General features: G+C 39.8%; 2 protein-coding genes across 2 annotated transcripts; both read left to right on the forward strand.

Annotated features, from left to right (window-relative positions):
- The first annotated feature begins 737 nt into the window (after positions 1-737).
- On the forward strand, positions 738-1,967 carry LOC111914962 (probable disease resistance protein At1g61310). The gene has a single exon (XM_023910668.2). The coding sequence runs from the start codon at positions 738-740 to the stop codon at positions 1,965-1,967; it is 1,230 nt and encodes a 409-aa protein (XP_023766436.2).
- Positions 1,968-9,585: 7,618 nt separating this feature from the next.
- Positions 9,586-10,323, forward strand: LOC111914963 (uncharacterized). The gene has a single exon (XM_023910669.1). The coding sequence runs from the start codon at positions 9,586-9,588 to the stop codon at positions 10,321-10,323; it is 738 nt and encodes a 245-aa protein (XP_023766437.1).
- The last annotated feature ends 2,185 nt before the right edge of the window (positions 10,324-12,508 follow it).

Raw genomic sequence — 12,508 nt, forward strand, 5'->3', positions numbered from 1 at the left:
TTTTTGTTAGAAATTTAATGGTATGATAATCTTTAAGCATAAGAGTTATTAAAACCTGCTCAGCATAGCTAGATCCTATTGAAATCCTTTATGTTTGCTTCTTATTAAACAATTTTTTTAATCTCAAAAAATGGACATTTAAAAAAATAGAGACAATTAAGAAAGAAAGAACTAGGGTTGTGTTGACTTTTTGCATTCGTAAAAATGGAGAACTAAGAAAACGAAAAAATGAAACTGCCCTTCTTACTTCTTCTCCACATTCACACCATTTTGACTAGGCGTGTGTTTGTGTTTGTATAATCCATCCCCTCTTTTCAGTTCAAGATTTGACAGCGAACCAATAAGAAAGCTTTGCAAGTTTTCTCACCCTCTCCCGCTCTCTCTTTTGCATCTATCATTTTGTGTACAATTACCAAGCAACCACTTTTCTTTGTTCTGCATATGTATTCCATTCTTGCTTATCAATAATCTTCTTTTCTAATTAGCCAAGCAAACATTCTTATCTTTCTTGTTGTGATATTCATAATTAGGGCCTTCGGTTTTGGTTCATCATAATCTAGTTTTCATATCTAAAAAAAGACTATAACATGCATCCTTTCTTTCGCAATCTACAATTACTAGATTTATTCAATATTCATACCTGGTTGTCTATTGCATGAATGTTTCTTATTTTAAGATTTGCTATATTGTCGACAATTTTGCCATCCAAACCGTCAGAAAAGGAAAACCCACATAGAATGGGGGAAGTGGTCACTACTACTATGGCTGGGAAAATAGTGGACTTGTTGTTTAATGCGGCTAAAAGAGAGATTGATTACATCCGAAATTACACTAAAAATGTTGACAAGTTGAAGAGTGAAACTCAAAAGCTCAAGGGTATGAGGGGTAGGATTCAACAACGAATCGATGCAGCTAAAGAGAATGGAGAAGCTCTCTTAGATGGTGTGCAAGAATGGATAGATAAGGCAGACATTGGAATATCCAAGGCGGAAGAGTTTCTCAAAGAAGAAACCAACGACAAGAAGACGTGCTTCAACTTACAACCATGTGTCGATTTGGGCACCCTATCCCATTACAGTAAAATGGCGATAAACAAGACTTCTTGTCTTCTGGATAAACAAGAAGATGGCAAAACTCATGAATCTTGTGTCTCTATTCCCACTCCCACTCCAAGATTTGTAGACCTCTACCAAAAAAAGAATCTTGATGATATTGGTACCCACAAGTTGGCGTTGAGGGAAATAATTCAAGCTATCAAAGATGACAACATACAAATCGTTGGAATTTATGGGTTAGGAGGTGTAGGGAAAACTACATTAGCCAAGGAAGTTGCTGCAGAAGTGAAGAATCTATTTGCAGAAATTGTGTTTATAACTGTCTCACAGACTGTAGACATTAAAGAGATTAAAATGAATGTTGATGTAGCTGCAAAGCGGATAATTAATGGGGAGAAGGTTCTAATTATTTTTGATGACATATGGGAAAGGCTAGTCCTTTTTGATGTGGGCATACCATGTGGAAATGACCACATGAATTGCAAGATCTTGTTGACATCTAGAAGCAGAAATGTATGTGAAGTGACGAATGTTGATAGGAATATCTGTGTAAACACTTTGATGAAAGAAGAAGCGTGGGTCCTTTTCAAACGTATTGTGGGTGAAAAGTTAACGAACAATGATAGTCTGGAGAAAATTGCAAGAGAAGTGACTGAAGAATCTGGTGGATTGCCACTCGTCATTCAAGTCGTGGGAAATACTTTAAAAAATAAACCAATTCATATATGGGAGGCGGCACTTGACCGGCTACAAAAGCATGCCCCTCTAGAGATTGCTCCAGAGATAAGGAAAGCATTTACTCATTTGAAACTGAGCTATGACTTACTTGATAGCAAAGAAGTTAAATCCTGCTTCTTATTGTGTAGTATGTTTAGAGAAGATGGATACATAGATATGTTACGTTTAGCATAATATGGGGTGGGTCTTCATATATTTGATAATCTGCATAGCATTAATGATGCCGAAAAAGAGTCCAGATTGCAATTGACAACCTCACATCCTCTTTCTTGATATTGTCCATGAAAGAAGAGGGAGACAAAGTAAAAATGCACGACGTAGTTCGTGATGTGGCTTTGCTAATAACTTCTTCTTCTGAAAGTGAAGAGAAGTTTTTAGTGGAGGCTGGAACACATCTGATAGAATGGAAAGCAAGAAACAGAATCTCAAACAGCTACACCAAGATCTCACTCATGGATAATAGAATTCGTAAGCTTCCAGATCATCAGCTTCATTTCCCACTCCTTGATACATTCCTTAATTATAAGGAAAAACGATCTTTCGATTATTCCTGATGGATTCTTTGGAGGCATGAAAGAAGTTAAAGTTTTAGATATGTCTTTTAATCACATCACATCCCTCCCACAATCACTAAAGCTGCTCACAAAACTCATTATGCTCGATCTAAGTTTCAATAGATCTCTCAATGAAATTTTTATAGTTAGGGAGCTAAAAGACCTGGAGATTCTAAAGGTTAGAGGGACTGGAATTAAAGTGATTCCTAAAGAGATTGGTCAATTGACCAACTTAAGGCTGTTGGATGTGGGCTACTGTCCTTATCTATCTCATGTAACACCTGGCGTAATATCAAAGCTCACTTGGTTGGAAGAGTTGTATATTAGAACTGTTGGAATTTTATATATAAAGGAATTGCAAGTTGGCAATTTCCTTTGTATCCCACATTGGTGGGGAGAAGAAACTTTTGAGGGTTTATAAGCCTATTCCTTTGGTAAGCCTTCAAAGGCTTTAGTGGATCAAAGGAATGGGCCAAGCCCACGCGCGCGCCTAGCCTAGCCTAGCACTAGCCGACGCCGCAAGTGCGCGAAATGGCGCGATTTAGGCGCACTTTGCACGACGCATCGGTCGCTGGGAGCTGAGGAGCTTTTATTTTTGGTGAGTTCGGGTCAAGCCGATGGTTGACCAACGTTGACTTCGTGAAGGATAAGTCATCGGGGCATTCTAGAAGGATCAGGAAATGGCTTGCTTAGGGAGCAAGTCGTCGCCCTAGGGTTTATGGGGCCGGCCTATGGGGGCCCGTTTTATGTCTTCTAGGGTTTCGATACCTATAAATATAGCCCCCTAGGAGCCATTCAGAACACACATGGAAATCTGAAAGCTCTCTCCCTCTCTCTATGGTTTTTTCTTCTAGTTTCTGAGTAGTCACTTTGTGTTTGTCGATTTCCAGTGTTGTTGGAATATCGATCTAGCTGCATTAAATCCTGGGGTTTTTACTCTGTTTCTTACAGCCAATACAAGCGAAGTAAAAACCTTTAAGGACAGGAATCTGATCCGTGTAGTTGCTTCAAGATCAAGTCAGCAATCAACAGGTCGGTTTTACTTTTTCTGTCTTGTGTTTAATTCGTCCAATAACAGGACAGTCTTCTTCTACCTTTCTTATAATCAGATCTAATCGAGAAGGATAGATCTGGTTTCTGGACGAAACTTGGTAAATTTAATAATAATAATTGAATTTATTATTTGCAACTAATCGACATATAATTCACAATATTATTTGTCGGTTTCCTTGCGTGTCTTTTAGTTTGATATACAACAATCTTAAAGGTTTTTATACTTTGTGATCAATCAATAGACTAATGGACACTACTGCTAGCCTCCACTTCATGAACCAAGAGTTTGCCAAACTTGACCAATTTGATGGTCAAAACTACACTCGTTGGGCCGAAAAGGTCAAGTTCATGCTTCATGTCTTGAAGCTCTCCTTTGTGTTGGACCCAAAACTGCCACCAATTCCAGATAATCCAATTCCCAAGGAGGGGGAATCTGTGGACCCATCGGTCATTGCAGAACTGGAAAAGCAAAGGATTCTGCGTAGAGAATCCGAGGAATTGTGTGTGGGTCACATCAAGAATGCCCTATCTGATCGGCTCTATGATCTTTACTCGCCGGTCAAAGATCCAAAAGAGCTATGGAATGCGTTGGAACTTAAGTACAAGGCACATGAGGAAGGTACTAACAAGTACCTTGTGTCCAAGTACCTTGAGTTTCAAATGGTTGATGACAAATCGATTATGAAGCAAGTGCATGAAATCCAAGTCATGGTCAACAAGTTGAACGCACTCACCATCTCTCTTCCAAAACTCTTTCAGGTTGGTGCAATCATCGCAAAATTGCCACCCTCGTGGAAAGAATTCTCTAAGAGAATGATGCACAAGTCTGAGGACTACTCCTTGGATGATCTGATGAAACACCTCCGCATTGAGGAGGAAACTCGCATCAGGGACAAGAGAGGTAAAGTTGGACAAAGTTTGCATCAAGTGTCAGCTGGGAGTTCTAGCCACAAAGGCAAATCTGGGGGACAGAACAAGAAGAACTTTGGACCCAAGAAACAAAGCTTCATGAAACCGGGTAATCAGAATCCTAACTCAAAGCCAAAAAGGGCCGGTCCTTGCCACGTCTGCGGAGAGATTGGGCACTATGCAAGAGAATGCAAAGATCGCAAATCAGTATCGGTTGCACACGCAGTCGAGAAGGTGACTGACATGGTGGCCAGTGTGAACCTTGGGGAGATTTTCATGATCTCCTCTCTTACTCGAGCAATCTGTGCTCGAGGTTGGTTCGTGGACACTGGAGCCACTGTGCATGTTTGTGGGCATTGAGAAAGCTTTAGCACCTACCACCCCATGCCACAAGGGACGGTTGTCGTCTGTGCTGATGGCCACAGAGCTGAAGTTCTAGGAAAGGGTGATGTTCGGTTGAAGTTCACACGTGGTGAATGGGTGACTCTTCGAGATGTTCTTCATGTTCCTACCATCTCGAAGGGTTTGGTTTCTGCGGACAAGTTTGACAAGGGTGGGTTCAAGATGGTGCTTGAGAGAGGCAAAATTGTGATCACTAAAGGCAGAAGACATGTTGGGAGGGCGAACAATACTTCGGGAATGTATCGCTTGTGTCTTAGTGATGAGGGTAATGTGAGTGGTCCTAGTGTTGAGTGTGGTGTTTCTAGTGTTGCTAGGGTGTCAAGTGTTGGTAATGATGTAATTGATGGATTGGTTGCTAATGTGAATGAAGTGAACTTTTCTAGTTATATTGTTTGTTCAATTTCTTTATGGCATAAACGTTTAGCTCACACTAATGTTAAAAACATTGAAAAAATGCAAACTAAAGGTATGTTAAAATATGACTCAAAAGATTTTGCAAAATGTGAAACATGTGTAAAATCAAAGTTCACAAATAAACCATTTCCATCAGTTAAGAGAAACACATCTTTACTTGAGTTGATTCATTCTGATATATGTGAGTTAAATGGAATCCTTACTCGAGGAGGAAAAAGGTATTTCATCACATTTTATGATGACTTCAGTAGATATCTACATGTTTATTTGCTGAGATAAAAAGATGAAGCTTTTGATGCATTTAAACGATATAAGGCTGAGGTCGAAAATCAACTTGAAAGACACATCAAAATTCTTCGCTCGGACAGAGGAGGAGAATATTTCAACCAAGAGTTTGACACATTTTGCGAAGAGAATGGAATCAAACATGAGAGAACATCACCATACACCCCTCAACAGAATGGTTTGGCTGAAAGGAAAAACCGAACTCTTTGTGAGATGGTCAACTGTATGTTGAACCAATCGGGTCAACCAAACAATCTATGGGGGAAGCACTATTAACTGCTTGTTATGTTCATAACAGGATCACTAGTCGTGTGATTCCTACAAGCCCTTATGAGTTGTGGAAAGGTAGAAAGCCTAACCTAGACTATTTGAAAGTGTGGGGGTGTGTTGCTTATTATCGGACTCCCAATCCTAAGCGAACCAAATTGGGAGCACGAGCTAATAAGAGTATATTTATTGGATATGCTCAAAATAGCAAGGCTTACCGATTACTAGATATTGATTCTGGTGTTGTTATGGAATCCAGAGATGTGGAATTCTTTGAGGACAAGTTTTCTAAGGATGAAGAAAACTCTAGTCATACAACACCTACAAGTACCTCTCGAGAAATACTCCCACCTCCTCCCATTGTGGAGGAACCAAGGAGAAGTACTAGGGCTAGAATTGAGAAAACCTTTGGAGAGGATTTCTATTCTTATTTGGTCGAAGGAACACAAAAGAAAGTGACGAGAGAGGTCATCTTTTCAATTAATTTGGATGATGATCCTAAGACCTTTACTAAAGCCATGATGTCTCGGGATGCTCCTCTGTGGAAGGAAGCAATCAATGACGAAATGGATTCAATTATGGGTAATGGAACTTGGGAGTTAGCTGATTTACCCAAGGGGAGAAGACCCATAGGATCCAAATGGATTTTCAAGAAGAAATATCATCCTGATGGATCCATATCTGCTTATAAAGCAAGGTTGGTTGCAAAGGGCTATAGGCAGCGAGAAGGGATCGATTATTTTGATACCTATGCCCCAGTTGCTAGAATTAGTTCAATTAGAACTCTCATAGCAATATCAGCTTTGAAGGGATTGTACATTCATCAAATGGATGTGAAGACAGCCTTTCTGAATGGTTATCTCAAAGAGGAGATTTACCTGGAGCAACCTGAAGGTTTCGTAATACCTGGACAAGAAAACAAAGTATGTAGACTTGTTAAGTCTTTGTACGGGTTGAAACAAGCTCCTAAACAGTGGCATGAGAGATTTGACACCACTGTGACTGCCTTTGGTTTTCAGCACAATAGTGCTGACAGATGTATTTACTCAAAACATACATCTGATTACATACTAGTTATATGTCTTTATGTTGATGATATGTTGATCATTGGCACTCACCTAGAAGGTATTCTTGAGACGAAGAAATACCTATCCTCGAACTTTAAGATCAAAGGTCTTGGAGAAGTAGATACTATTCTTGGTATTAAGGTGAAGAGGACAGGTGGTCAGATTTCTCTGAGTCAATCTCATTACATAGAGAAAATTCTGACAAAGTTTCAACATTTGAACATTAAGGAATTTAACACTCCTTTTGATTCAAGTGTGAAACTTAAGGTGAATTCTGGTCGAGCTGTGGCCCAACTAGAATATGCTAGTGCAGTTGGGAGCATGATGTATGCTACTCACTGCACGCGACCTGACATCGCATTCGCTGTAAGCAAGTTGAGTCAGTATACAGTTAATCCAGGGATGGAGCACTGGAAAGCAGTGGGTAGAGTACTAGGATACCTGAAAAGGACAAGTACTTTTGAATTGACATATTCATCATCTAATGGAATACTTGAAGGTTATTTTGATGCCAGCTGGATTGATCACACCAGTGATTCAAAATCCACAAGTGGTTGGATTTATACTCTAGCTGGTGGTGCTATTTCTTGGGCGAGCAAGAAACAGACATGCATAGCTCATTCAACGATGGAAGCTGAGCTAATTGCCTTAGCAGCAGCAGGCAAAGAGGCAGAGTGGATTCGAGATCTACTTATGGATATACGTTTGTGGGATATTCCGATGCCTTCAATACCCATGTACTGTGACAGTGAGGCCACACTGTCTAAAGTATATAATGCAGTATATAATGGGAAGTCAAGACATGTAGGTCTGCGTCACAATTTTGTGAGACAACTAATTGAAAGTGGTACCATCAAGGTTGTCTATGTCAAGACAATTAGGAACTTGGCAGATCCGTTTACCAAACCTCTGATGAGAGATTTGGTTACATCTACCACGAGAGTCATGGGTCTAAAACCACAATAGAATCGTTTAGTGATGGAAACCCAACATGACATTAGTGCTCCTAATTTTCAAGTTTAAAGGGTAACAACGAAATCACTAACGATAGAAGGTACTATCATTCATGATAGATCCATGTGAGGTAGGATAGTGCGTCGTTGCCGAGAATGAGGTTGAGTTACGACTCTTAACGTAGTTTTGGAGACATATAAGCAACGAAGATGTTGTAAAACTATGCCTATATGATCTAGAGGTGGTGCCGCCTCAAGTGAAGATTAGTGGTTTATCTTCTAAAGGGTCATGAAAAGGATTTATAGCGCATGGCCATAATAAAGCTCAGGGAGAACACAAATATGACTTGTGGTGTGTGGGGGTAAACCGGAGAGGTCATTGAGGTTCATGGTTTAAACCTATAAGGATACCATTGAATCGGTCTCTTCTTATTTGTTCTCATTAAACTAGGGTTTAATCTTCGTGACACCCGAGTGACATCATCTGTCTGAGTGAAAGGAAACTTACCAACTTGGTGGGGGATTGTTCGAATTTTATATATAAAGGAATTGCAAGTTGGCAATTTCCTTTGTATCCCACATTGGTGGGGAGAAGAAACTTTTGAGGGTTTATAAGCCTATTCCTTTGGTAAGCCTTCAAAGGCTTTAGTGGATCAAAGGAATGGGCCAAGCCCACGCGCACGCCTAGCCTAGCCTAGCACTAGCCGACACCGCAAGTGCACGAAATGGCGCGATTTAGGCGCACTTTGCACGACGTATCGGTCGCTGGGAGCTGATGAGGAGCTTTTATTTTTGGTGAGTTCGGGTCAAGCCGATTTGACCGACCCGGTCAAATGGTTGACCGACATTGACTTCGTGAAGGATAAGTCATCGAGGCATTCTAGAAGGATCAGGAAATGGCTTGCTTAGGGAGCAAGTCGTCGCCCTAGGGTTTCTGGGGCCGCCCTATGGGGGCCCGTTTTATGCCTTCTAGGGTTTCGATACCTATAAATATAGCCCCCTAGGAGCCATTCAGAACACACACGAAAATCTGAAAGCTCTCTCCCTCTCTCTGCGTTTTTTTCTTCTAGTTTCTGAGTAGTCGCTTTGTGTTTGTCGATTTCCAGTGCTGTTGGAATATCGATCTAGCTGCATTAAATCCTGGGGTTTTTACTCTGTTGCTTACAGCTAATACAAGCGAAGTAAAAATCTTTAAGGACAGGAATTTGATCCGTACAGTTGCTTCAAGATCAAGTCAGCAATCAACAGGTCGGTTTTACTTTTTCTGTCTTGTGTTTAATTCGTCCAACAACAGGACAGTCTTCTTCTACCTTTCTTATAATCAGATCTAATCGAGAAGGATAGATCTGGTTTCTGGACGAAACTTGGTAAACTTAATAATAATAATTGAATTTATTATTCGCAACTAATCGACATATAATTCACAACTTAAGGCCTGGAGATTCTAAAGGTTAGAGGGACTGGAATTAAAGTGATTCCTAAAGAGATCGGTCAATTGACGAACTTAAGGCTGTTGGATGCGGGCTACTGTCCCTATCTATCTCATGTAACACCTGGTGTAATATCAAAGCTCACTTGGTTGGAAGAGTTGTATATTGGAACCCCTCACAGCAATGTTGCGTCTCGCCTTGGACTTATGGAAATAAGTAACTTGAAATCCTTCAGTGCTTTGCATTTGTGGATGGATTCAGATAAATGTCATATTTTTCCTGAAGGTACCTACTTCGAAATGTTGTGAGAATTCTTTTTTCGTTTTATTAACCAAAGGCTTATTGATTTTGAGAGACTCCTTTTTGAAAATAGTCACGGATATATTATTAATTTGGAGCGACCAAGATCATATTTAAAACGTCAACTACACATTCAAGTGTCTGACTTCCCACTCAAGATGCCAATAAAGAAACTGTTTCAGGTAAGTGATGGTATATTACTAGAGGCTCTACAAGATTTGGATAACATCATACCAGACCTTTATGGAGAGAGTGTCGATGAATTAAAGTCTATTGAGTTGGATAGATGTTACAATGTTTCATGCTTGGTGAAGACAACGGATGAGAATGCTACGCATACTATTGGTGCATCCAATGACCTTGGTCAAAGGAAAACAAAGGAAAAGTTTTTCTCCAAAGTTGAAAAAATCCATCTGAGTGATCTTAATAACCTGAAGCTTCTTTTTGACTGTTCATTTCAATGTATAAGCTTGGGTAATCTACAAGACATTGAAATTGCATATTGTTCTTCCTTGTTGACGCTATTCCCTTTTAGTGTAGCACAAGGGCTTTCCAATCTGAGATGTATATCGATTTGCTGGTGTGACAGTTTGATGGTAGTGATTTCTGGTGGAGATGAACAAGCAACTGGTAGTGATAATGAGCAAATAGAGGATAGTAAAACCGAAGTGGGCACATATGATGCAAATATTGAGTTTACTAGCCTTACCCGTATTTACCTTATCAATTTGCCCCAACTACAGAGCTTCTATTCTGGGGGTTCTTTAATGAAATATCCGTCTTTGGAGTTTATCACTGTGGAAGGCTGTCCCAGTATGAAGAGATGGGGTTCCGGAATCCACGATATGCCCAATGGCAAATTTTGTGATGAAAAGAACCTTAACTTGTTCCATTAATGATCTTTTCGCAGTACACCATGAGAGGTATGAAAAGACGAGTACAATTGTTTAATCACACATATGCATATAAACATTCCAATATCATACAATACTATCTTTTTAATTATATAGCTCTAATAATATTTTAACCGACATCCATTGGCTTTTTTAATGAATTGAAGTCCATTTTTTTCTTTCTTGATTATTTTTTTAGATTACTATCCTTTTTAAAGAATTTATGTCCGTTCTTTATTTATTTTTTTCCTTCTTGACTATTTTCCCAGATGAAAATTATGAAGAATGTGTTGGTGCAAGAAGAAACAGTTCTTAGGTAAGTTGACTATCCTCCTTTTAAAGAAAAAAACACTGGTACAATATTAGTAAATAATATGTTTCAAATGCAACAATGCAATTTGTGAGTGTACTTAAATTTTTGTATAACATATCATGACATCAGTGGCGCATCGCAATATCTGGGAAGGCTTTCTTTTCCGTTTTCAGGTGTTTTGCATTATGAATTCATTAAGCATTGGGCTAACCCTGCAAAACATACATTTTGGGTCACCATTTATTACGTGTAATCCCTTCAAATCCATGATTGAAACATTTTTTTCTTTACCAATTGGTTTCGTGTGTTATGTAATTAAGGATAATTCGTTGATGATACATGTTACTCCATACAAAAATATACATTACTACAAAAAAAAGGGAGCATTATGGCGACAAATATTGCAGCCAAAGGCATCCAGAGTCGCCACGAAAGCCTTTAGCGACGACGGTTGTCGTAATTGCTTCGTAACTAATACTGAAATGACCCCGGTATTGGTTTCATCGCTATTGATAGTCTTTGCTAATAATCCCTTGTCATCGTTAATATAGATGATACCGCTAATGAGTCGTCGGTGTTGTACGTCATGTCACCGGTACTACCGACGCCTGTCACCGATAACATCGACATCGGCGTTAAACAAGTTGTAGCTAAATTTTGTCAACCCTTTATATTAATTATTTATATAAATGCAGAATATAATACTAATATATATACATGATACTTCATTTTATTTCTCACATGTTATCGTATTTACCGTATATTTAAACATGTTTAAATCATAACATACATCACAATAAAAGTGTTAGGAAGTACAGATAAAACACAAAACCACAAGCATAAAAGATACGGTATTTACGTGGTTCGGTCAAGCTGACATATGTCCATAGGCATGAGCGGAGTATTCATTATTTATGAGTTCTCAAACAGATGTTACATATACAAATTCAGAGAGATCCAAATATTCACTAAAGATACAAAGCACACCAACAAATGACTAGCAACTACACTATTGATACACCAGGGATCATACTTAAAACATACTAATGGAACCGAGTAGAGACGCGCTTTCTCACCCAGATTAATGGCCGGACTCGACGAGTCGCATTGGTGGACTCGGCGAGTCCGCGCTGTTTAATGAAACCCTAATTTCTCGGGTTTGGGGCCTATTTAAAGGACCTTATGGCTGTCATTTGTGCTCACCATCCCCCAGAGCGAAACCCTAGTGAGCTTGAGCGTTTGAAGTGAGAGAAGGAGCCATTGTCGATCTTGGAGGTGTTGTCTAGCAAGGGAAAGGAAGCTATAGCCAAGAGGAAACAAGAGCGTTAACTTCCTGAAGATCTGAGGTCCGGAACATCATGTTTGAGGTACTATTTTCGAACCATTTTCTTTTGAGGTGATGTTCATGTTGATTTAGGGCTTATTGAGCCCTTTTGTGACTAGATCTAGTGCTCCCATGGTCCCTTAAGCTAGTTAGGTTCTGGATCTGGACCCATGGAGGTCCAGAGTGCCTCTTTGTCCAAGCTTTATATGATTCTATGGAGGTTTTGGTTTGGGATCATTGTGTTTGAGGTTCAAACACCATTTATGAGTCAATAGGTGTGATATGAGCGCCAAGACATAAACTTTACATGATAAATAAGCTTGGAAGGACTAGATCTATGAGTTAGTGGAACAGATCTGACCTCAGAAGGTCGTTTGGGGTTGTGCATGAAATGCACTCGTCGAGTCCATTGGCAGACTCGACGAGTTGGAGCGGGTTGTTCCGTGTTTTCGAACCAGGGGTTGAGTAACCGAGTTGGGTGAGTGACTCGGTGAGTCGGAAGGGATTCAGAGGAATCGGGTCCCCGTAGGGACTCGGCGAGTCCACGCTAG

This window comes from Lactuca sativa, chromosome 8, assembly GCF_002870075.4.
Source record: "Lactuca sativa cultivar Salinas chromosome 8, Lsat_Salinas_v11, whole genome shotgun sequence".
Classification (NCBI taxonomy): domain Eukaryota; kingdom Viridiplantae; phylum Streptophyta; class Magnoliopsida; order Asterales; family Asteraceae; genus Lactuca; species Lactuca sativa.

Coding starts and splice junctions, on each gene's coding strand:
- LOC111914962 (XM_023910668.2), top strand. CDS start 738: ATGGGGGAAGTGGTCACTACTACTATGGCTGGGAAAATAGTGGACTTG.
- LOC111914963 (XM_023910669.1), top strand. CDS start 9,586: ATGCCAATAAAGAAACTGTTTCAGGTAAGTGATGGTATATTACTAGAG.